The 24,990-nt window shown below is 41.9% G+C and overlaps 1 protein-coding gene across 6 annotated transcripts in view; it reads right to left on the bottom strand.

Annotated features, from left to right (window-relative positions):
- Spop (speckle type BTB/POZ protein) overlaps positions 1–24,990 on the bottom strand; it is a 74,441-nt gene that overhangs the window by 37,163 nt on the left and 12,288 nt on the right. For 2 of the 6 annotated variants that reach the window (XM_063251373.1, XM_013149550.3), the window contains one exon: positions 17,497–17,610. The exons of 3 other annotated variants lie outside the window; for them this stretch is intronic. Coding sequence is in view for 1 of the 3 variants with exons in the window: in XM_063251376.1 (XP_063107446.1) it covers positions 13,226–14,278 (1,053 nt within the window). In the remaining 2 variants the exon portion in view is untranslated. Of the gene's footprint in view, positions 1–13,133; positions 15,050–17,496; positions 17,611–24,990 lie in introns of those variants that run through there. One more of the 6 variants, XM_063251376.1, reaches the window with a different exon arrangement.

The following is a 24,990-nucleotide window of genomic DNA, read 5'->3' as shown; positions in this document are numbered from 1 at the left end:
GTAAACTAGAAAAGCCAAAAACAAAACAACATCAAGGTTGTTTTTGCTTGTTTGGTTTGTTTGTGTTTTGGAGGGGATTAAAATATTACCACATAACCAGGCTGGCCTTGAACTCTTGGGGGCTCAAGTGATCCTCCTGCCTCAGCCTCAAGAGTAACTGAGACTATAAGCGCTGGCCACTATGCCCAAGCCAGAGCATTTTACATAGATAATGTAATTTGAATCAAGCCCCAAAAGCCACTGAATTTAGTCCAGATCTCTTAATGAAAACCCTATGTTGGTAACATATTTTTCCCATAGTTGATGGGAATTATACAGCACAGCACTTAACCAAAGGGAGTAAAGACTGATTTTCACACACGTGAGTAAGGAAGTATTTGTGAAATAAAAATGTTCACAACAATCTGTGTTCTTCAAGTCTGTGAACCCTTACATGGAATCTGCTGCCACAGGGCATCTTCTCTTTCACGCTAACTTCCTGAAGAAACTCATCCATCTCTCCTTCCTTCCTTCATTCCCCTCCAAGAACTAATCCCTTCTTCTTTAGTAACCTCAAATTTTAGTGTCAAGAAGACTTGAGACTTCTTTTGCTTCCTTAAAATAATTTCAGCCTTTTCTCCTCTTCAGGTAAGTCTGTCCCCACCTTTCTTTCTGCTCTCAATCTCCAAACACTTTTTTTCCTTCCATTGTTTCAACTTACAGCAAGCTTCCAGTGAGTTTGTACTCTTCCCTTGGAGGAAAAGATACTCTCAAGTAAATCAAACAAAACTTCATTCCATGGCCCAAAGGTAACATAAAAGGGGGAATACTTGAAAAGTAAACAAATACTGTTTATTTTTGTTTTTTTGAGCAGGGTCTCACTAAATAGTTCAGGCTGCCTTGAACTCACTACATAGCCCAGGCTGGTCTCAAATTTTCAGAGATCCTCCTGCCTCAACCTCCCAAGTGCTAAGATTACAGAGCTGGCTACTAACCATATTTGGTTGCCTTTCATTTTAGTATTATGGCTAGAAGTAAAGTTGGATTTATCAAATGAAAGAAAAAGTCAAACTTCTTTGTACATTTATCAACCTAAAATTTATCCAGGGTCATCTGTTTCCTCAGTCACTTCGTTGAGCACCGCACATCACTTAGAACAGGCCTGCACAGGGAGGACTGCGACTGCAAACATCACCTCAACACTCCCGGAGCAAGCCGCTGCCTGCACACGTCCTCCTGCAAGGCCTTCCTGGGACCTCTGGAGTTAAACCAATCGCTCTAGGGTTACATAACTCTCAAAAGCAGCTGTGTACTCAGTGCTTCTACACCTTCAGAGCACTGCTCATGATCTTAGTTGGGATTTTTAACAGCTTTGTGAGGCAGGCAAACAAATATTTTACAAATAAGGAAACGACTGCAGAGGATCCTATTTGTTGGGGTCACATGGCTACTAAGGGGTTTGAGTTATTAGAATCCTAGGCTTTTAACTACTAATCCAATACACAGTAATCCTCTGATACCCTGATTCTTAATCTGACAATCTTAATCAATATGTAAGTATCTGAGAAAAGACCACTGATATACCCTAGCTTCTAATTCTCATTCCATTTTGAGCAGCAGCGTGGTGGAAAAGCAAGCGCTTTGGTTCTTTGCATTCTGAGCACCACTATGAATGAGCCCTCAGTGAGTTCCAGAGGGGCTCACGCTACTTCCCGGGCTAGACTCAGGGAGCAGAGCCCATGGCCTAATTCCCAGTGACTTTTCATACATTGGCACACCAGCCTTAATTTTTTAAAATAAAATGTCTATAGTTTTAACAAGCCCAAGTAATCTTCTAATCTCAGGTTCCAGGAAATCACTGCTCTTCCTTCCAGCAGGTTTCACTTGTCTTCTGCCACAAGTGTACAGGATTAAAAATCACTATCCCCACAATTCCTTAATTACATTCTCTGGAGATGTCTAATATGACTGAAATACTGGCTGGCACCATCTTCAAACCCAGTGTTCAAGCCAAAAGCCTTCCATGCCCTGTCAGCTGCTCTGCTTTCCGACACACCTCACACAGTACTACCCAGTCCTGCGCACACCAGTCTCTCCCACGGGCAGTGGTCACCAGTTCCTAACAGATCTCTCGGCTTCCTCTGTAGCCCAATCTACTCTCCACATAGCAGCCACAGCAAACTTTTAAAATGTCAACCAAATAATGTCACTCCTCTATCTAACCCCTTAGAGTAAAGCTCACCCTCCCTATCTGACCTCACAGGGTCCTTAAGTAAGAGCTGACCCACCAAACACCCTGCCCTTACCACATACCGAACTCCAAACACGGGCAGCCTCCTGGGGACGGCTGAGCACAGCTTCCTCTCAGGGCTTTCCTTGTTCTTCCCTCAGCCTGGAAGACATTTCTCCTACATCCTCACATTGCTAGTTGCTTGTTATTTAAGTCTCAGGTCTAAAAGTCACCTCTTGGTGGGCTTCTCTGACTACAATCAAAAGTAGCAACTGACATCTACCCTTCTATGAATTCTTTCGTGTGAATTAAGCCACTCTGATCTCAAGTGTGCAGCCTGGTCATCAATGGGGCCACCTATAAAAATGGTTTTGTTCTTGCAGAGCTGAGAACCAGACCTCATATTGAGCTTGCTGAGGTAAAGCCCACACCTAGACAGGAGCAGCCTCTTGGTCCTTCTTTTTAACACAGGAGAACTCTACTAAGCTTTCTTTTTCTCTGGACATTAAAACTTTAAGCAAACTATACTTAATCTCAGAAAATATTCTTACAATGTTGTTTAGGTTTTCTACTAAAATCACATCACACCTCTAGATGGTATTGTGCATTTGCCTCAAGTCCCTAGGTTAGGGCCTGAGTACAGCTCAGGGGGTAGAGTGCTTCTTTCTGCCATGTGCCAGTCCCTAGGCTCAAGCTCTGCAAGACAGAGGGAATGTATCATTTTTCTGATGACTCAAACTTACTGCATACGCTATAAATTTTTTTGTATTCAATTAAAGAAAACAATTGATCAAACTGGGGGCAGAGTGTTGGGATCTGTTTTCTAGGATACGAATCTAGTCTACAAATAGGTAAATAAAAGGTAGAATTATGAGTATTTTTTGGAGCTGTAGATCTAAAAAATTCCAACCACTTAAATAAATACTAAGGAATTTAGCTCAGCAGCACAAGCACCTGCCTGGCAAGTGCGAGGTCGTGAGTTTGAGTTTCAGTACCCAAAAAGCACGTTCATACATCCATACTATATGGATTGATACCAAAACTTGAAAAAATCTACTAACCCTCAATCTCCGGAGTCAAAGAGTAAGATCATCTGAACAAAGTGATTACCGTGGCTGTACTTCTGTACTTAGAGCAACCTGTATTGTGCACAGCACACAGAAGGTGTTTCATAACTGATGAATAAATGCATAAAATAACTCTACAGAGGCAGCCACATGATTCTACTTTGCAGATCAGAAACCTGAAACTCAAAAGCAGCTCAGCGGCTTGCCTGAGGTGACGCCTGATACACAGAAGGCCAACACCAGGACTGTGAGCAGGACTCCGGCTACTGCACTACCACCCCACTCTCAGCCCAGTTATGTCAGGAAAAGGAGATGCTGGGCTCCAGAGTTTCAATGCTAAGTCTTCACTTTCACTTTTGAAAGAAAACACATTTATGAAACACAATCAGACTGTACCAACAGCAAGTTCGACAATGATTGATTAATTGAAATATTGCAAGAAAGACCCGTGAGGCACTGCAATTACCATGGAATCTAAATGGACCGCATGCTCCTTCACCAGCAAGGATACTAGAAACAAACAGAAAACACGTGCCTGGCTCCCCATGCTTACCTTAGGTCACCGCTCGGATTCAACTGCTAAGCTGCCCACTCCACTGCTCCACCACATTCAGAACAAAACCAACCAGAGTGGCTATACAAACTGGATTTCCCCCTATGGATACAGAACTACAGAGAAGTATCTGTGAATCTACTTATTCCTGGCCCTTTTAACCTTTTCTCCCTTTCAATTTAACCAAATCTTTATTGACTAAAGCAACACAGACATAATTTGACCTTAACATATAAGATTTAAAGGGCTTCTTTATTGCCTGCAAACTTTTTGCTTCACAGCAAAGATCCATCCTATCAGCCTAATAAAATGATCAATTATTTATAGTATTCATTTTGAGATAGGCCTAGAAATCCCTTAAATTTTGGAAAAGCATGTTTTCCCAACTATATGACAGTCACAAGTAAATTTTTAATCCTAAATCTTAACAGCAAATGGTAACATTAGTAAATGTGCTTACTGCTTGAGCCTGAAAGCCAGTCAACCTTGAGAAACATTTACTGAATGCAGTCTGAATGTTGGGTCTCACCATGAACTGCCAGTCTCACCATCACCAATTTGTTTGCCTCATTTCAATAAGCAGAAAATGTTTCTGGCCTTAAAGAGCCAAGAAAAAAAAGGGACCAGGGGTTTAGGTCAGTGGTACAAAGGCCAGTCTGGCAAGTGTGAGGTCAGGAGTTCGATTCCCAGTACCAAAAAAAAAGAAGCCAGGAAAAAAGTAAACTTATAATTAAAAGAACTACCCACATTTTCAAGAAGTGAGAGTATCCCCTCCATACACAAATGTCTATCTCTAGATGATTTCCTACTATCCCCTACAGCAAATGTGGCCTTTAAACAGCAAGCCAGTTAGAAGTCACAAAGACTCTCTTTCCATTTTGGGGGCCCCCAGATGAAATAAAAATACAGTAAACCAATTTTAAGAATCTAGACTAGTCAGTCAAACAGAAGTTCTGAACCTGGGATACAAGTTCACTTCAAATAATACTTAAGACTTCAGATTCACTCTTTAGGGATTCTTCAGAGTTTAAAAAAAAATGTGAGGGAAAGTTAAACAGCTATTCCCTCTCCCTTCACTTTCCCCAGCCCTCTTTATATTTTCTGAGATAGAGTTGCTGAATCACAGACTGTGCAAGCTGGGAAAATAAATTTATAATCCTGCATCAGCCTCCCATCTTGCTGGTATTACACATGAGTCACACTAGATACCCAGACCATTTTATCTCTATGGCCTGAGACAGTCACTTTAAGAATTGTCTTATAGTCAGACATCATGGCTCATGTCTGTAATCCCAGCACTATGGAGGCTGAGGCAGGAAGATTGTTTCGAGTTCGAGACCAGCCTGGGTCACAAAGTGAGCTCAAGGCCAGTCTGAACTGCACAGGAGACCCTGTCTCAAAAAGACAGAAAAAAAAAAAATTGTCTTATAAGTCAGGCATGGTGGCACAAGCCTACAATTCCAGTATTCTGGAGGCTGAGGTAGAGGGTCACTACAAATTTGAGGCCAGCCTGGGCTACACAGTGAGTTCAAGGCCAGCCTGAACTGCACAGTGAAACCCTGTCTCAAAAACAGGAAAAATAAATTGTCTTACAAAGATCAAATTTTATTGGGTCTTCCAAAATCAATTTTTCACAGTGAGAAACACACATCAGTTAAATCAACTCAGATAAGAATGGGACAAGTCAATGTATTCATAAACTACTGCTACTCTTGGGACCTGAGTTCTAGTGCACATTTTTCTAAATCTCAATTTTCTTATCTTTAAATTATAAGTAACTGTACAGGGGTCTCTTCCAGTGTTAAAATTCTACTGTCCTTGGAAATACATGAATGCTTTTAAAATTAAAACCAAAACACATAACAATAATCACAAAGTTACAGGAACCGCTAGGGGAAAAGTCAGTTTCCTTCTTAACTCCCAAACCCTTCTCTAAACCAAAACCAATCACCGTTTTACATCTTCAAAACACAAAGGCGCTGCCTTACTTTTCTCAGTGCTGGGATGAAATAGCCAACACCCACAAGACAAAAGAGAAAAGGTTTACTTCAGTTCAGAGTCTGAAGGGTTCAGTACAAGTTCACAGTCAGCAGGCGGCAGGGAGCAGGGCACTCAGCTTCCTCTGAGTTAGCACCAAGCTTAACTGTTGCCTAATCTACAGCCAGGGCAGGGCCTCCAGCACCCACACCCAGAATTTTGTTAAACCAATCAGTAGGTTAACTTAGTTATCAGACATCCTTAATCCCAGCACCACACACCCATCATCCAGCGCCCTCTGAAAAGTCCCCAGCTATGAGTACATGAGGCCTTGGGGGGATATCTAGACACATTCTGCCTCTGGCCCCCTAAAAGACTCATGGCACATCCCATTATGTAAAATGGCATTTAGCCCATCTCTAAGATTTGCCAAAATCCTAACAGTTTCAGCATTACTGAAAAGTCCAAGTCCAACTGAGAGTTAAGGCAAACTCTTAAGTTTCAAGCCCCTGTATAGGTGAAAAGAAAATTAAATTCTCTCAACATATAATGGCACATGAAAAGCATTCCCACTCCAAAAGGTACAAATAGGGGATAGAAAGGAATGGAGTCAAAGCAAAACTAAGATCCAATAAGGCAACGCCTGGATCTGGAGCTCCACGTCCAGCACTCAAGGCAACTGCTGGTAAAACATGAACTCCAGAAGGCTCACACTACTGCATGCGGTGGTGGCAGCCTTCCTGGCTTCTCTCTGTCTAGCTCTGCTCCCTCTTTGCAGCTTTCCTTGGATAATCCAAGTTTGTGACTTCTCCAAATTTCTGGGGTCTCCGCTGCACTTCTGACTTCACCCTCATAGCTTCACATCCAGGTCTTCTTCTGAAATCTGGGTCCACCTTTTTGATCCCACACCCTCATATCCTGGATACCCTAAAACCAGCAGCATGTGCATGGTGCCGAAGTCTACTGCCAGCTGGAGCACTAGGCCAGGCCTTCTCTCTTGACTATAGCAGCTAAGTGCCTGGATGGCTGAGTGCTATGAGCCCACCCAGAGAACAACTTCCCCAGGCCACTGCTATTCTAGAACATGTTGCCCTGGGGTTCTCTTCTCAAGGCAAAGTCTTTCAGGTTTGCAATTTCAGGGCTGCACAGGGGGAGTCCTGCCCAGTGATACCCTCAGGTCATCTTTTCTACAGTGATGTTCCAAAATACTTGGCTTTTACTGCTTATCTTTTTAGCAACCAAGTTCTTGGTTTCATCTGTGTAGGCCACAACTTTACTAGAGCTTTTTTTCTTGCCAAACTCAAAACTTTTAAAATTATTCTGCTGGGGCTCTTTGCTCTTGATTCTCAACACAGATCTGGCTAAAAGTCCCCAACAGTTATCATGCCACTGTCTCAATATTAGACTGCCTTGAAATTTCTTCCATCAGATTGACTAGCCCACCGCACTTTAAGTCTCTTGCAAAGTCTCTGGACAACAGCAAAATGCAGACAAATTTTCTGCCAAGGCATAAGACACATGGCCTGGAGTCCAATAGTCAGTCCAATAGTCAGCTGAGACCTCCTGAGCCCGTCTTTACCAGCTGCATTTCTATCAGCATTCTGGTCTTCTGAGCTCTGAGTCTCCTGTCAGTTTGGCTTAGTACATTCCAGGGCTGCTTCTCCAGCTGGCATTTCTAAATTCTTCTCACAAGTCAGTCCAAAGGCTCCTGAACCACATGGCCACAGAGTGTCACAACAATGACCCCACTTCTCAGTACCAAAATCTGTCTTCTGTAAAATCTGCCACATAGTGATCTAGCCACCTCCCAAAACTCTATCTATGAGCACATGAGGCTTTGCGGGGACCTCTAGATACAAGCCCTAACAGTTATATACCGTCAAATAAATATGGCCCATATCTATTCTTTTTAATGGTTTTACAAGATTCCATTTACCCAGCTGTGAGGGTTCCATCATTTTGCTACTACAAACACTGTAACAAGTAAGTATATCTAAACATAAGTACCCAAAGCCCAAGAGCATGCATACTAATTATTTTAATAGCTACTGTCAAGTTGCCCTCCTAAATGTATCAAGATATATAGAACTTCCAGGGTAATTCTTCATTGAGCATCAGCTCTTTAGTACTTTCCATAAAGGAAGCCAGGGACAGTCCCCAAAAAAAGATACCAAAAATCCTTTAAGTAGAAGAGTCAGTGAGATTTAGACTTTAAAAAAATTAAAAAAAAAAAAAGACCAGAGGGCTGGGGGTTTAGCTCAGTGGCATACGTGCCTGTCTGGCAAGTACAAGGTCGTGAGTTTGAGCTCCGGTACCAAAAGAAAAAAAAGACCAGAAATATCTTATACAAATTAAATGGATAAACTCTAATCAAACCTATAGCATACATGAAATGGTATTTGTTGTTTCTAAGACTTAAGTGTAGATGTTTTCTTGTAGTGCTTGGTGTTTACAGAGGATATTGACAGAAAATAAATTTCTATTCAAAATAGGTATTATATTGCAAAGTCTATTGATTCTCCAAAAAGTGCAATTCTGTCTTAGCGCCAAAGGTAGATCTAGTAAAGTACATGGGCCAGGTATGGTGGCACACACCTATATTCCCAGCCCTCTGGGAGGCTGAGATAAGAGGATCCAAGGGTCCAGCTAGGGCAATTTAGAGACATAGCAAGACCCTGTCTCAAAATAAAAAGTAAAAACACTAGGTACCCCACCCCCAAAGAAAAGTAAAAACAAGAATTGGGGAGCTCAGGGCATAGGCTCTGAGTTCAATCCCAGCACTGAGGCAGGAGATTAGTGTGGCCAGTTGTTTGGGCAAGTGGGCATGAATGACCCACCAAACAGAAATCCAGGATACACACAGAGGTTACAAGCCCTGTACCTGGGACCAATCAGAAAGTGCTATTTTCAACTCTTCCCACCAGAAACTACACAGGTTTTTGCAAAGATGGCACAGATCTGTTGTCAGTCAGAGGAGGGGAAGAGATTAAAAAAAAAAAAAAAGTGGTGGCCAATAACCTTGCTGCCCCATCAGCTCTTCCTTTCAGTGGTCCACTCACCTTCTCTGACTTTTAATTGCCCCACACTTGCTCTGCAGCAGGTGTTTCTTTTCCTACCTTTAATAAATTTAAAACCATGCTACTGTTTTTGCTTGTTTTGATCAGTTCTTTGTTTAGGACAGTAAGGACCTAAAAGCATCTGTAGAAGGACTCTCCAGCATCTCAAACTGCACTAGTAGGACCACATTCACAGAAAAAGGGGCGTACGGCAGGCTAGGGGGTGGCTCAGTACCTAAGCACTTACCTAGCATTCACTCAATCCTAGCATTACAAAACAATTTTTAAAAGATTCTGGTCAAATTCCTCTCCACATCATCTACTACTCCCAGAGCTGGTTCTTACCACTAAGAAAAGTAAATTTAGTTTCTTATTCTTGTCACAATGAAGGATCCTTCTTAATTCCGTGGTTTACCTTCAAATTAAAATGGGATAGTGCCCAGTTCCAGAGGTGATAAATATGCTAAGAAAGCAAATGAAAGCAACGTGGACTATCTTTAGTTTTTGAATTAAATAATCAGTACAATGTCCAGCACTGGGTAGCAGATACTCAGTAGTTAAATTAACTTGTGGTATCCATTTAGAAATCACCACTTACATTCCAAAAGGAAGTATTGGCAAAAAACCACGTAACCATCAAGCAACTCTAGAAATTCTGTGTATGTGAGTGTGTGCGTGTGTGTGTGTGTGTGTGTGTGTGTGTGTTGGAGGAAGGGGACACATAAGTTCTTAAAGACAAAACAAATATACACAGTTCCAGTTTACTTTCCTGTAACTTGCAACAGCAAATATTTGTCACATCTTCAACTGTAGCATGGTACCAAATTTTGGAGGGAAAATTTAAAAATTTACACTGAAATGTTAAAGTAAAATTTCATTTTAGAATCTAGGAACCATGACACATTTAAAGTAGTATACCTGTTTTAGCAGACGCTCCCTCTCAATTTTTAAGAAAATTAAGTGGGTGTGGTAAGTAAGACACACCTGTTCCCAGCACTGGGGAGGCTGAAGCAGGATGACTGCTGTGAGTTCAAGGCCAGCCTGGGCTACAAAGTGAGTTCCAGCCAGCCTGAACTGCATAGGGAGACTCTGTCTCAAAAATACAAGGAAAAAAAAAAGAGGAAAGTGAGAAAATATATGTAATTCACAAGGACTCAGTATAAGACTATTCCTACCACGTCCTTCCTCACCCAACTAAGCCTACTCCATACAACATCAAATCTCTTTTAAAAACTACATACAACACACCACCACAGCTTATTTTATCAGACGCTCATTAAAGCCCAGGCTTCACAATTTTAGGCGTTCACAGGAAGCGCTCAAAAGTCCAACCCTACATGCACTACACCTAAACCTAGCCAAGCAAGCTGGGGATGACATGCGCACCCATGATGCCAGTTACCCCAGAGGCTGAGGCAGAAGGATTGCAAATTTGACATTTCACCTCAAAATACAATGTTAAAAAGGTCTGGAGATGTAGCTCAGCACTTCCTAGGTTCAATCCCTAGCACTGCAAAAATCAAAACTAACCAAAACAAGGCCGAAAAATCTCTTTTCAAAATGAGCCTGGTCTTCTAGAACTGGCCGTGACTACCCCATGGGTTAATGTCAGAGCCCAACTGCAGATACCAGGCTCACAACAGAGAGCTGTAGGCATCCAGCGGGGCACCAGCAGACAAACAAGAGCACTAGTGAAATGACAAGTAAGGGTTACTTGGTTCAAAACACTGGGAGGTCTCCAAACTCTATTACTAATAAACCCTTACCTGCAGGTATCTGAGATGGGTGAGCCCTTTCAGACTGGGTGCAGTTCAAGCAAAAATCAAAGTCTTCTAGGAGCTGGCAAATTTTACCCTATTAAGATTCAACATCTCATCTATCAGACTGAATTCCAGATTAACAGATAAAAACGTTAAGGCTAAGAGTTTTCAAATAAAAATTTTAAATTCAAAGAAAAACAAATATCCTAGTCATATGATAAAGAGGCAGGCCTGAAATGAATGAAGTAATTATACCCCATACCATCTACTGTTTCCAAGACATACAAAACTCTTGTTTCAAGGGAAAAAAAATCTGTTTCATGGGCTTCAGACTGGTGTTAGGTGGCAATGGATCAGGGCTGGGGACTTAGCTCAGTGGCATAAGTGCCTGCCTTGCAAGTGCGTGGTAGTGAGTTCAATCCCTGGTACCGGTAAAAAAAAAAAAAAAAAAAAAAAAAGAAGTGGCAATGGATCAAGGAGAGAAAAATAAAAGACTACAAGAAACTAATTCAAAATCCAAACCAAAGACATTCAATTTAACAACAGCTTGCTGATACTGTCCAGAACAAACTAAGCAACGTCTGCTTGGGCTGCTATGCTAAATGCAAATTACTATGACATAAAAGGAAGTACATCATAATCGGCCACCGACAGCTGGGAACCAAAGTGTTTATTGGTTACTGACCACAGCTGCCAGCAAAGTCTACCATGGATGCAAGTAACTTCCAAAAGTTGTCTGAAGCTTTAATATTGATGTCCAATGTCCTTGTGAATTTCATATTATTATTTTTTTCTTTTGTCTTTTTTGTTTTTATCGGTACCAGGGATCGAACTCAGGACTGCACACTTGCAAGGAAGGTGCTTATGCCACTGAGCTAAATCCCCAGCCCCTCATATTATTTTTAATTAGCCCAGTCACATCTATAGATCTATATATAAACTATGACTCTCACAGCGGAGGCTAATGTATTGCCTAATTCAAAGCATCTCTATATTGTAGTTGGCAATAAAGATGACAGTGCCATTCTCATTCTTTATTTTGAAACAAAATTATGATCTTTATTTCAATTCTTAGCATAGCTGAGGGAGATGAAATCTTACCTAAAAAGAAATTTCAAAAAAATTATTTTAAAACAAGCTACAGGAGGGGCTGGGGATTTAGCTCAGCGGCATAAGCACCTGTCTTGCAAGCAGACGGTCTTTTTTTTTTTTTTTTTTTTTTTTTTTTTTTTTTTTTTTTTTTTTTAATTTTTATTTAAGGAGAAAAGAAAAGAAAGGAAAAAAAACATTGAAGGGGTACAAGTTATACAGATTTACAGAATAAAAAAATGCGCAGTAGGAAATCACTAGTTAATGGATTACATATTGCCATCTTAGAAATAATTGTTCAAGTCACAAAATTAAAGCTTGTAAAGTGGACATTCCATCAATGATACTGCAAACAGTTCTGTTCAATGATCCAATAAAACTCTGTGATATCATTTTCTATCTTATACTTTTAAATATACATGCAGTTATATAGTTTAGAGCACTTTCTTTTCCTCTCTTTTGTACAATGACTATTACACATTTTGGGTTTCATTGCTCCCACGGTTCTTATTGCTTTTTTGGAAGAGAGTAAAACCAAATGTGACATAACAGAACAGAATCGGTCAAGTCAAAAGGGTGGACATAATAGATAATATAAAAACATAATACAAGGTGATCAACAATGGCCACCATAATGCCTCCCGCTATTTCTAATAGAATTGCCTATATCATTAGTTGTAATACAATTGAACAAAACCGTAAAGAATAAAACCGACAAAACCAAAATATTGGAGACATTGTAGGTCCTCAGAAGCAGATAAAAGTCAACGAGAATGGGCGTTATAATGAATCTCATGATCTTCTCAGCTGATGCCTAAACTTTCGAACCTGATACTATCCAGCAAAACAGAATATAGGAACCTCAGTCAAAAACAAGATGGTGAGAGTAATACAGGGCTTCAAATCGAGATAATAGAAAGTCAAAGTGGGTTACTATATTATATCCTGCTATATTTTTCCCTGTAATTAAATGGATAAAAATAAAAAAGTAAATAATGGAGTGGAGATTGAGAAAAAAAAAAAAAAAAAAAAAAAGAGGGCATAACAGCGAAACAGGGCAGATCAAAACATAACTATTTAAGCAGAATAGTGTTTCACCACCAGCTAATCCTGACCCAAAAATAGTTACCATATTGACTCCCTCCCTGAAGTCCTTGAGTATAACTTCATATACTGTAGCATTAAGTATATCAAAACCATGTAAATCCATTTAAGAGAATGACAGCATTATAGAGTATTTAGAATCGACTAACAGAAAATGAACAATGGTCTCTGTATAATCTCCTTGTCTCTAAAAGGTTTTTCCTTATACTATCGTACATAGTAAAATCCAATAAGATATAACCTGTTTAGACCATTGGAGACAGAAGAATAAAAGCTAGATGAGACTTCAAAACAAGATGGTACTAGATCAGCATTACCTATTAAGATGTCATTTTCTCCAAAAAAAGCTGTTCCTATCATCCAATCTTCTCTGTCTCATTTCTGTTGAGCTCTTTTTCTGTCAGTAGCTGTCAGTTTGTCTTCTTCGTTTTGTTCTCTGCTCTAATCGTTGTGGCCTCCCCGCCCCTATTTCTGGGTTCTTTGCATTTTTCTTTTTTTAGAATATCCTGCAATACTTTCTGTAGGGTTGAATTGGTGGTTGCAAATTCCCCCAGTTCCTCTTTATCTTGGAAGCACCTCGTTTTTCCATCAATTTCCAGGGACAGTTGTGCAGGATATCTCAATCTTGGTTGTAGATTATTATCTTTCAAAGCTTGAATTATTTCTCCCCATGCTCTTCGTGATTTGATGGTTTGTGAAGAGAAATCTGCTGTAATTTTGATGGGTCTTCCCTTGTAAGTGATCTGTTTCTTGTCTCTTACAGCTTTTAATATTCTGTTCTTGTATTGAATTTCTGGAATTTTTATTATTATATGCCTGGGTGTTTCTCTGCTAGGGTTGTAGGTAGCTGGGGTCCTGTATGCCTCATACATTTGAGTATCTTTACCTTTTGCTAAATTAGGAAAATTCTCCTGGATTATTTCTGTGAGTAGCTTTTGTAGTTCACTTGTTTGTGTCCCTACTTCTTCTTTTATGTTCTTAATCCTTAAGTTATGGCTCCTCTTATCATCTTCTTGTCTTTGTATTATTGCTGTGTGTTTCTTTGTTATTTTTAAGACGTTTTTCATTTCATTCTCCCATGTTTCAAGTCTGCCCTCCAATTCAGATAGTCTGTCCTTAGTTTCTTTCAAGCTGTTATGCCAGTCTTGGGTAGACCTCTTGATTTCTTGATAGTCCCTTTGCACCTGCTTCACATACTCAATGCTTTCTCTGTTTTCTCCATCAAGCAATTCTCCCCTCTTTTTCTGTTCTTCCACTCCACCATCTGCTTTTTCCTGGGTGGTGCTTAGCATTTCTCTAACTATTCTGCATACTTCTAGCTTCAGGTCATTGATAACTTCATTCCTGAATTGGTCTATGAGGCTCTCTAAATGGCGCTTAATGTATATTGGTACAGTGTCCGCTATTGCCTGATTCTCAGGATTGGGGGTCGAGGAGCCTTTTTTGTTGCTTCCTTTCCCCATATTTTCTGTTCCTTATAAATTGTAATCTTACACAGGAGGCCCGGCTTCCCTGCCTGTCAGCTACAGCTTGATCGAATTGCGCTGGCTAGTTGTTCCAGCTCACCGCTGCGCCCCAGGGAGTTGCGGAGGAGCCAGCCTACGCGGAAGTCGGTCGCTTCCCGGGCCCCCGTCAGGCTCTGGGATCTGGGCTAGGCCAGCCTAGGGAGTCCGCGAGCAGCGTCTCTCCAGCCAGGCACCTTTCACCAATCCCGCCCGAGAGGAAAATGCGCGGCTGCAGTTACCACCGCGCCCTGCTCTTACAGGACTGCCCGCGCCCAGAAAATCCTCCGCTGGAGTCAGACTGCGGTAGGAAGTCAGTTCCTCGCTCACCTCGCCACCAGTCAGCCTTCCTTCCTGTCCGTCGCGTTTCAGAGTCCGTTCCCAGACGCCCGTTCCCAGAGCTCAGCGGTCGCTTCTCTCCTTGCTGAGCCGCTGTGGAGGTAGCCGGCCGCCGCACGGCGGGAAATCGAAACCGCGGTTTCCGATGGCGCGGAGTCGAGCCTCCACACCGAGATTTTTCTGTTCCTATTTTAGCGCCAGGACTGTATTCCAAGTTGGATTCTCTCAGCCCAGTTCCTTCCTGAGTCAGCAGAGCATATCTCTACTGGTTCGTATCTCCTTAGTCCGCATCATTTCTGGCCTCTGAGCCGAGTCTTTAGAGAGCGTTCAGAAGTTGCTGTTGTCTGTCCGCCATGTTCTCTGCATCCAAGCAGACGGTCTTGAGTTTGATCCCTGGTACCGATAAAAAACGATAAAGACAAAAAAAACAAAACAAAACAAAAACAAGCTACAGGTATCTATGTTAAAAATTCACAGTTTATTTGTAAAGAAAGGCTGGAGTTTGAACGGTGCCTACAGTTTGTGGACTTAAAGGTCCTTCCGAGCTTGCCTCTCTTATGTACCACCAAGCAGAAAGAGAAAAGATATATTCAAATTCGCCTGTTCTTTTATTTGCCAAATTGGACATAGGCTGGTGACAAAATTAGACAAATTTGTTAAAAGGAGATTTTTTTTCATTATAAAAAGGGCTAACCATAACTTTTAAAAAGGGCACAAAAAGTAGAGTGTCCCTGAATTCTAGTATACACTACAGACACATTTTCCTTTCCTAACTTTTAATACAGTAAAATGTACTTTTTTTGGTATGCAGTTCTGTAAATGAAGTATTACATATATCACCACCACCACCATCAAGATACAAAACAGTTTGGGCTGAATTTTAGGAAACCATCATAATATTGAGTTATCTAAAGCATTTACTTAATTTTTTTGTTTTGTTTTGGATTTTTGAGACAGGGTCTTGTTATGACCTTGAACTCCCGACGTAGCCCATGCTGGCCTCAAATTCACAGCCATTCTCCTGTTTCAGCCTCTGCAGGTTACCCCACAGACATCTCAAACTCCACAAGTCCAAAACAAAACTCCATCTTCCTCCACAAACCTGATTATCTTCCAGTGATGCTACCATTCATGCAAGTGTTCAAATAAGAAACCTAGAAGGCAGCCTGAACTCCCCATTCTCTGTCGCTACTCCACCTCCACTGTCCCCCCATTCAGTAAGCACATCTCATCAATCTCACCTCAGAAACATATCCCAAACTCATCTGTTTTGGTCCCTACACCCAATGACCAGCCCAGGTGATGACTTTATTAATAAACTCCCACATTATATGAAATGCAATACCCTCCTTGTCCATTCCTGCCCGGTGGACTGTTTTTCACCGTGACAGCTTTGTATATGTTTCATCTACCCAGAATGCCTCTGCTTCACCTTCGCAAACAGCTCTTCTAACTTCTCCAAATAGAATTAAATGCTTCCTCCTCACTCTCATCGTGTAAATCCCTTGCTGTTGTAATTATTTTTCTTTCCCAAGAGATTTGAGAGTCCCTGGAGAGCCCTTGCTACCTTATAATAACCTCACTAAGCTCACTGATGTGTGGCCATGTCTAGCAAATAACAGATGCTTACCAAGTATCTGAAAACGGGATGAGTGACTAAACGTGGACAAAACGGCCTGCCGGACTTTACCTCCCTTTGCTAAGACTCCCACTGACCGAACAATGTGGCCTGTGCTGGGGACTGTACCCAGGCCCCTATGCATGCTAGTATCACTTCCTCTGAGCCACGCATCTCGGCCCTTGAAGGGACTTCTGATTGGTGCTGCAGAGTGTCTGCTAGCTGGCTCTCAGGCAAGTCCCTAAGGACCAGCCTGTGCTGTAAACCCCTGTCTATAATGCAGACATGGAAACAGGGGTTAGGAATTTGGGAAATGTCTACCACACTGTCTGCCACGGCGACACTCAGTAAACATCAGGTGGCCCTCATTTCTGAGTAATATCCTGACTCTAGGAAGGGAACGGACATCAGATATGTCTTCCCTGTCATGGAGAAGAACACGCCTCAAAATACATTTTAAAATGGCATTCTGGTTTATCTTATGAGTTCAGTCACTTACTCTACCTGATACCTATCAATTCTAGTGGCAATGAAGAAACTATTACCAACAAACTGAGGCTTGAAGGCTGAACCTAAAAGACCCTCTGTTAATAGCACCGTAAGGGCACCTGTCGGGAGGCCTTGTTGTCACCTTAGGATGCCTTACATTAATTCTTAAAATGCACTGTTTTGGTCAAAAACAGTAGAATTTAGTCAAAGAACATGGTACTAGAAGAGAAACACTTAAAGTATGCTACTTATTAGCATTCATGAACATGACTATGCATTTAAAGAGAAAGCTCTTAAATTTCAGAAAGAACTAATCCTCAATTATCCAGGAGGTAAAAAAGAATACATAAATAATTTGAAAAAGCAAAAACTAAGTTCTTTTTTTTGTTTGTTTGGTTTTGGTTTTATTTTGTTTTGTTTTGTAAGACCAAGTCTCACTATGTAGTTCAAGCTGGTCTTTGAACTATCCACCCCAGGGTGGCCTTGAACTCACAGTGATCCTCCTGCCTCAGCCTCCTATGTGCTGGGATTATAGGCATGGATCACCATACCAGCTAAATTTTGCTTTTAAATGCACTGTGTCATTTTCCCTAAAGATTTACATTCAAAATTATCTTTTGGCTATACTAACAACAACAACAACAAAAAGATGTACACAGCCTAGACACACATTAAAGACACCATAGGTGTAAATTCAAAAAAGATAGAAAAAGCCAGGCATGGCAGCACATACCTGTAGTACCAGTGCTCAGGACCTCAGGAGGCTGAGGCAGGAAGACAACCACAAGGAAGGCCAACTTGGGCTACAAGGTGAGTTCAAGGCCAGCATAAACTACATAGCAAGACCCTGCATTCAAAAAAACCCAAAAAAACGAAAAAGAAAAAGAAGATAGAAAGCCAGCATTAGTCTCTTTGTTTTTGTTTTGTGTTCTGAGATAGTGTCTTATTATATACCTCAGACTAGCTTTGAACTCACCACATAGCCCAGGCTGGCCTCAAGCTCATGGCAATCCTCCTGCCTCAACCTCCCCAGAGCTAAGATGTGTGTGCACTACCACATCTGGTTCAGCATGGATAAATTTTGATGGATGATTTCACAAGAATAAATTAAACTATCATATGATAATTCCTCTTGAAGGTCAGGCATGATGGACTATGAATACAATCCCAGCACTTGAGAGGTGGGAAGATCTCCACAAGTTCAAGGCTAACCCGGGCTACATAGAGAGACCTTGTCTCAAAAAACAAAACAAATAAAATTCCTCTTGACCTCATGGCATCCTCTTGCTGTAATCTTAGTTACAAAATTATTTCGAATGGCTGGGGGTTTAGCTCAAGTGGCATAATGCCTGTTTGGCAAACTCGAGGTCATGAGTTCAATCCCCAGCACCAAAAAAAAATCGAATGAAAATCTGTAAGATGAGACTTAGAACTAAAAGATAAACCAGGTGCCACACAAAACAATAATCTCAGCTACTTGGGAGGCTGAGACAGGAGGATCACAAATTCAAGGCCAGCCTGAGCAACTGGGAGGTGGGAGGAAAGAGGTTTAGACAGGGTCTCACTACATAGTTCACACTGGCCTTGAACTCACTATGTAGTCCAGGCTGGCCCCAAACTCTCTCAGCCTCCTGCGTCTTAGAACTGCAGGTATACACCACCACATCCAGATAACCTGAGCAACTTAGCGAGGCCCTGTGTTCAAAATAAAAATGGGTGGGGTTGTAGGTAAGTGGGAGAGTGCTTGCCTAGTTTGCACAAGACCCCAGTGCTGAAGGAAAAACAAAAAGGAAGAGTGAGAAGAAGAAAGACAGAATTTCCTAAGGTGTCAGCCCATGTCTATCAGGCCATTAGAGAACATCCAAATAGGATCTTGCTCCCAAAGGTACGAGGGTATAACACACCTACAGAGCTACAAGTGCATACTAAACAGACTCAGGTCAACTTGTTTCATAAAATCAAGGTATTATTCTTCAAAGATTATGCAATAATCTCAACATCCAAAAAGAACTTCAGAAACCTTTGTCTAACCCCCACCTTTTTTTTAAAGACAGGGTTCCGCTATGTAGTGCAGGCTGCCTCAAACTCATTATGTAGCCCAGGCTGGCCTCAAACTCACAGCAATCTTTGCCTCAGCCTCCAAGTGCTGGAACTACAGGCATATGCCACCATTCTTGATTAAACCATATGATTTTATAGAAGAAATTAAGATCCACAAAATTTGCCACGTGGCTATCAAATAATAAAATAAATTTATCACTGGGAAGTTCATTATTTAAGTAATTCACATATAATCAACCCTTTTATATTTCTCATAAAAAGTTATTTCAAAGTACACAGTATGTTTAAGATTAAGATACATTTACCTATCTGCTTTATTTTATAGTTCCACCCTGCACAACTTAAAATATGCTAAAAAGACAAAAAAAAAAAAAAAAAAAAGAATGAATTGATTTTTTAAAAATTCTTCTATTTATTTATTGGTACCAAGGCTCAAACTCAGGACCTTGTACTTGCCAAGCAAGCCCTTACCACTGAGCTAAGTCCCCAACCCTGATTTTTTTCTTTTATTAAAACGTCTTTACTGTTGGGTGCCATAGGACACACCTGAAAACCTTAGCACTTGGAAGGCTGAGACAGAAGGACTGCTGAGTTTGAGGCCAGGCTTGGCCACATAGAGAGACCCTATCTCAGAGAAAATGGGAAAAAAAAATGTTTTTACTGCTATCTTTTCAAGTAGGAAAATGTTTAAGGAATATTTAGAAAAAATGTAATTATCACTTGCACACTCTTTAATATAGTAATACCACCTTTGATATTGATCCTATGGAGTCAATTTGATCAGTATATAAAGATTTATATGCAAGGACAACCATTCCAATAATAAGCACAAAACTGGAGAAGGAAGAAGTTAATTGGTAGAGAATTAGCAAAATAAAATAACATATCCATGTAACAGATTTCTAAATACTGCTTTTTTGGGGGGGAGGTGTTGAGACAAGGTCTTGCTACATAGTGTGGGCTGGCCTTGGATTGGCTTATATAGCCCCGGCTATATAAGCCTCAAACTCACAAAGATCCTTCTGCCTCAGGCTCCTAAGTGCTGGGATTACAGGCGTGTGCCATCACACCTGGTCATAGTTGCTTTAAAATTTTTCAGCGTCACACAATACACTGAATGTTTAAAGCAAGTTTTAAAACAACACATATAGGGGCTGAGGATTTAGCTCAGTGGCATAAAGTGCCTGCCTTGCAATTAGGCAGTCGTGAGTTCAATCCCCGGTACCGATTAAAAAAAAAAAAAAAACACATATAACCCAGTAATGGTATCTCATCATACAAATATATAACACACGTACATATATATATTTAGAGAAATTTCCAGTAAGATTTTAAGCAATGTTAATTGTAAACTAGGCATGATGGCACCTTTCTGTTAATCCCTGCATTCGAGAGGTTAAGGCAGGAAGATTATTGCAGATCCTAGGTCATTCTGGGCTATACAATGAGTCCAAGCCCAATATGAGCTACTTAGTGAGACTGTCTCCCTGTCTCAGAAAAAAAAAAAAAGTTAATTTTAATAAACACCATGTAATGGGATCTTGTGTAATTTTATTATTTTCCTTAATTTTATAATAAAAAAGCAAATACTTCAAAATATATAGAGAGTGTAGATTTTGTTTTGATCTAGGGCCTCACTATGTAGCCCAGGCTGGCCTTGAACTTGTGATCCTCCTGCCTTGCCTCCCAGATGCTGGAATTACAGTATGTACCACCATGACTGGCTACAGGCCAGATTTTTAAATTGCATGCAACACTTTTAAAGTAAGTATATTATTTCCATTCATTTATCACCACCACTGAAGGGCAGACATCGCCCATAAAAAGCAGTCATCCCTAACAATGTATCGGTTGGTACATAACTAAATTCCCTACTGTCTTCATTTTGCTTTTTCAAGCTAGAAGTTTAAGCAAACTGACATAATTTTCACTAAATAAAGTTTCTCACTTATCCAGATGTTTCTATTAGCACTAACAGGAAGAATGGCAGCATATCAAGTCACCACCAAGACAAGTTACCCTCCAGAAGCTTACCGCCTCCCGCACTGGGAAAGCTGGGACAGGACTGCCCCAAGTCCAAGGCAGCCTGGGCTACACACTGAGTTAAGGTCTGTCTGAACTACATAGGAGAACAGTCTCAACCAAAGACAAACAAAAAGAACACGCCAGGGGCTGGGGATTGAGCTCAGCGGCATAAGCGCCTGCCTTGCAAGTGTGTGGTCGTGAGTTTGATCCCCGGTACCGATAAAAAAGCAAAAGACAAAAAAAAAAAAAAAAAAACAGAACAGGCCAAAAAGATCACCACTGCTATCACAAATTACTGTTTGGCATTTCAGGGGTACACTAAGACCAACATGGTACTAGATCACTGTGTTGGCAGGAGTTCAACTTCACGGGCTCCCAGAATCCTTCCACTTCAGATACACATTCTTACTCCATTATCTCAGAACCTCTTCCACTTCCCAGACACTAACTTCTGAATTCTCTCTGCATCTCTCCCCTTCCTCCAACAGAAAAGGCAGCGTCAAAATGAGAGAACGAATAGTGCAAAAGCCCTTTGAGAGAGGACCCAGCTGGGTACACTGAAGACAGGAGTGCAGATGAAGCACGGCGTCCAAAGGAAAACACTGTGCTACACTAGACAGTCAGAGACACAGCACACAGGGCTCCCAAGCCACAGTAAACACTGTAAATTCTGCTGCTCCCAGGTGCATCGATTTCCTATAAATTAGTTTCATTCTCAATGTATGAAAATGAATTTCTAAATCTGTATTTCCAACTTCACCTCCTCTCTCATCACCCAACATGAAAGATCCGATGGCCTGCGTGGGGGAAGGGGGAACCTCTCCTAAACACAACACACCCCAGGCTGAACATTCGTGTTTCCCAGGCCAGCTCCTTCTGATTTGTATCTGCCACTGGATGTGGATGCACCCCAGTGTGATATCTCAGTGTCAGCTTTAATTCCTTGCCTTCTGTCCACCTCCTCTGATTCAGGCGCCACAGACCCTCAGAACTCCAGCCTGCTTTTCTCTTCTCTAGTCCCACTACCTCTACCCTAGTTCACAATAACATCAATTTTTGTGTACATCACTGGAACAGGCTAACTAGTTTCCACACCTCCAGCTCTTCCCCCATCAGATTCATCCTATGTCATTTAGGTACTTTAAAGCCCCCAATAAGCTGATTATATATCAATCTATAACCTCAAACTGATTTACTCGAAGCTCCACTCCTATATCTGCCTACTGAACATATTTATACTTAGCCTCATTCCCATCTCAAATTTAACATGTCTAAAATTGAACTCCTGAGTTCTGATCTTCCCTCCGATCCCACACCTACTTTTCCTATTCCTCTTCGTCTCCCACCCTCATCTAAGTAAGTGACACCTCTACCCATCCAGCTGCTTAAGCCAGAAACCTGGGAGTCATTCTTGACACTTTCTTCTCCCTCAACCCCCACATTCAATCTATAATTAAACAGATTCTTTCCTAACATACTTTTCAAATCCATCCACTTCTCTCCATCTCCTCTGCCACTGAATCCCACCTGCAAAGATTCCTATTTCTGCAGTACAGGTGCAGCCCAGGCATCAAGAGTTCTAAAAACTCCGCAGGCGATGCTAGCACCACAGAATCTGGACTTCACAAACTGCTCTGCAGGCTCTGCTCTACCAGATCTGTACTTTTAATTTTTGGCTTGCGTCCGTGACCTCTTCCTTGTTCATGTCACTCCGGCCACACTGGCCTCCTGGAGGCCTGAGTGCGCCAGGCCCATAGGCACCTCACGGCTTTGCCCTGCCAACACTTCCACCTGGACGGAAGCTCACTCCTCCTCCGGCAGACGTGTAGTCAGACAGTGCTGCTGCAGGGATTTCACAGGCCTGCACGTACCGACACCGCAGCCCCACTTCCGCCCCGAGCCCTCACCTATTCTGGGCTCCGTTTCCTCTGGGTCTTGTCACCACAATGTACATGCTATCCACCCTGCTGCTGCTCAATACGAGCCCCACAGTCGGCGCATTTGCCTGCTCTGCCCTTTAACTCCATCCCCAGGGCCAAGACCAGCACCTGATGCACAGCAGGCGCTCAACACTTGTGACCCAGAAGGTCTCCCCTGGCTCCCCAAAGAAATCCAGTCTCTCCGCTATTCTATAATTTTTTGGGGGGAATCAAACTCAGGACCTTGTGTTTGCCAGGCAGGCACTGTGACTCCACTATTCTAACAGCAGTTCATGCCTTTCCTTCGTACACTTCTGTTTGTCATTGTGCTTTCTTGTTGAAACTCCCTTCCTAGACCGCAGGCTCTAGGAGGGTACAGACTTTGGATTTGGTCAGCCATTCTGCACCCTGCCTTATACTTACAGAGCACAGAGCACCTATTCAAAATCTAATCAGTGAAGGAATTAATGAACGAGGTCAAATAAATGCTCTGAAAGTACACTCCAATCACATTATTTCTTCAACCAAGAATTCTCAATGTCTCGCCACGACTTACCAGTTGGTCACTATGTCTCGTACAGAAGAAAACTTTGCAAGTTTTGAGCCCATTGACTTTCCAGCCTTGTCTCCCAACACCCTACACTTCTTCTGCTTCTGTGACACCATGCTCTTTGTGGGTGCTCTTCATACACACCCTGTCCTAGTAAACTCGCCAACTCCTTTTCTTTTGGTGGGGGGCGGGACCAGGAAATGAACTCACGACCTCCCATTTGGCAAGGAGGTGCTATGCCACTGAGCTATATCCCCAGCCAAACAACAACTCTGACCTTAACAATGTTGCTCACAACATACCTTGTGTCTGAATTCCCTTTCTCATTTCTGCCAGTCAAAATTCCAACCTTTGGAAGCCCATATAAACACCTCAGCTTCCCTAATTAAGTCATCTCTTTTTAGGCACTAAATATATATACTTGTCTCGCACTGCACTCCCCTCAGAAGTGCCCCTTCCTGACCGTGGAGGCCATCTGCTGTCAGCTGTTCCTGAGATATTTGCCGAAATGAAGTCAGTTAATATCACTACTTCCTTCCTACTATAAATCATACTTACATTCTCATGGAGGGGGCTGTTGTTCTTTAGCAAGACCCTTTAACGTCCAAAAAGCATAAAGTGGAAGGAACTGCCAGGCTTCCCACTATCTTTCTTTTTCTATGCCTCTTTTGGAAAGGCAAGACCTATCCATATTCAAATTTTAGACCAAATTTTCCCAAATACAATTTGGGGAGCGGGGTGCTAGAAATTACACACTGGGGCACTTTACCACAGAGCAACATCCCCCAGCCCAAGCCCTGCAGTCTTGCTTAATTGGCCAGGAGGACCTAGAATTTGGAGTCTTCCTGCCCCAGCCTTTCAAGAAGCTAGGATAACAAGTATGCACCATTGTGCACAGCTCAAATGGCAATTTTTAAAATACATCCAATTGCCAGGTAAGGGGAGCACACCTCTAGTTCCAATCACTCAGAAGGTGGAGACAGGAGGGCAGTCTGACACCAGGAACTCAAGGTAAACCTCATAGCAAGACCCTACTTCAAAATAAAACTTGAAAAATTATAATAGTGTGTATTACTGCATGACACAAATGCCGTGAGTTTTACTAAAATAGTTTATGCTAGGACTACTATGTATTTGAAAACCTGGTTGAAAATCTCAAGTCTAAACTGTGAGGTTTGGAAATAGTAGACCCTGAGGGTACATTTCTGTTCTACTAGAAACTTGAAACTGTTAGCTCTTCTAAAATCTTCCATTCATCCTGACATCACATTAAGGGATGTTAAGCGACTGTGCTAGCAATCAGGTCAATCAAACCATGCGGCAGCCATGGTCCCTCCCATGCAGGCCTCGGGGCCCCATCTACCCCACCTCCTTCTCTAGGACTTCAGTTCTGCGTGTGCCCCACAAAGCCCTGAGTGCCTGTAAAGGATCTGGGAAGCAAAACCACCTTCACAGCACTTCTTAAGAAACTGTGCCGTTTTGATTGTGTGACCTCTGCTCTGACGACGTAAACATGACTGACAACGAGTCAATCTGCAGGGGCTTTAGCATAAAGCCAGGTAACGCACCGAGCTGAGTGGTCACCGTCTTTCACCACCACGCAGAGAGGGCAGAGAAAGAGTCGTCTGCAGTGATCACGCTCTTGATGAAACAAGACTTATTCTACTAAATC

The sequence above is a fragment of the Cavia porcellus genome, unplaced genomic scaffold (assembly GCF_034190915.1).
Source record: "Cavia porcellus strain 051 isolate PalLab524CR breed Dunkin Hartley unplaced genomic scaffold, mCavPor4.1 scaffold_6, whole genome shotgun sequence".
Lineage (NCBI taxonomy): Eukaryota > Metazoa > Chordata > Mammalia > Rodentia > Caviidae > Cavia > Cavia porcellus.
The sequence above is the reverse complement of the archived record's forward strand: the minus strand, read 5'-3'. Positions and strand labels throughout refer to the sequence as shown.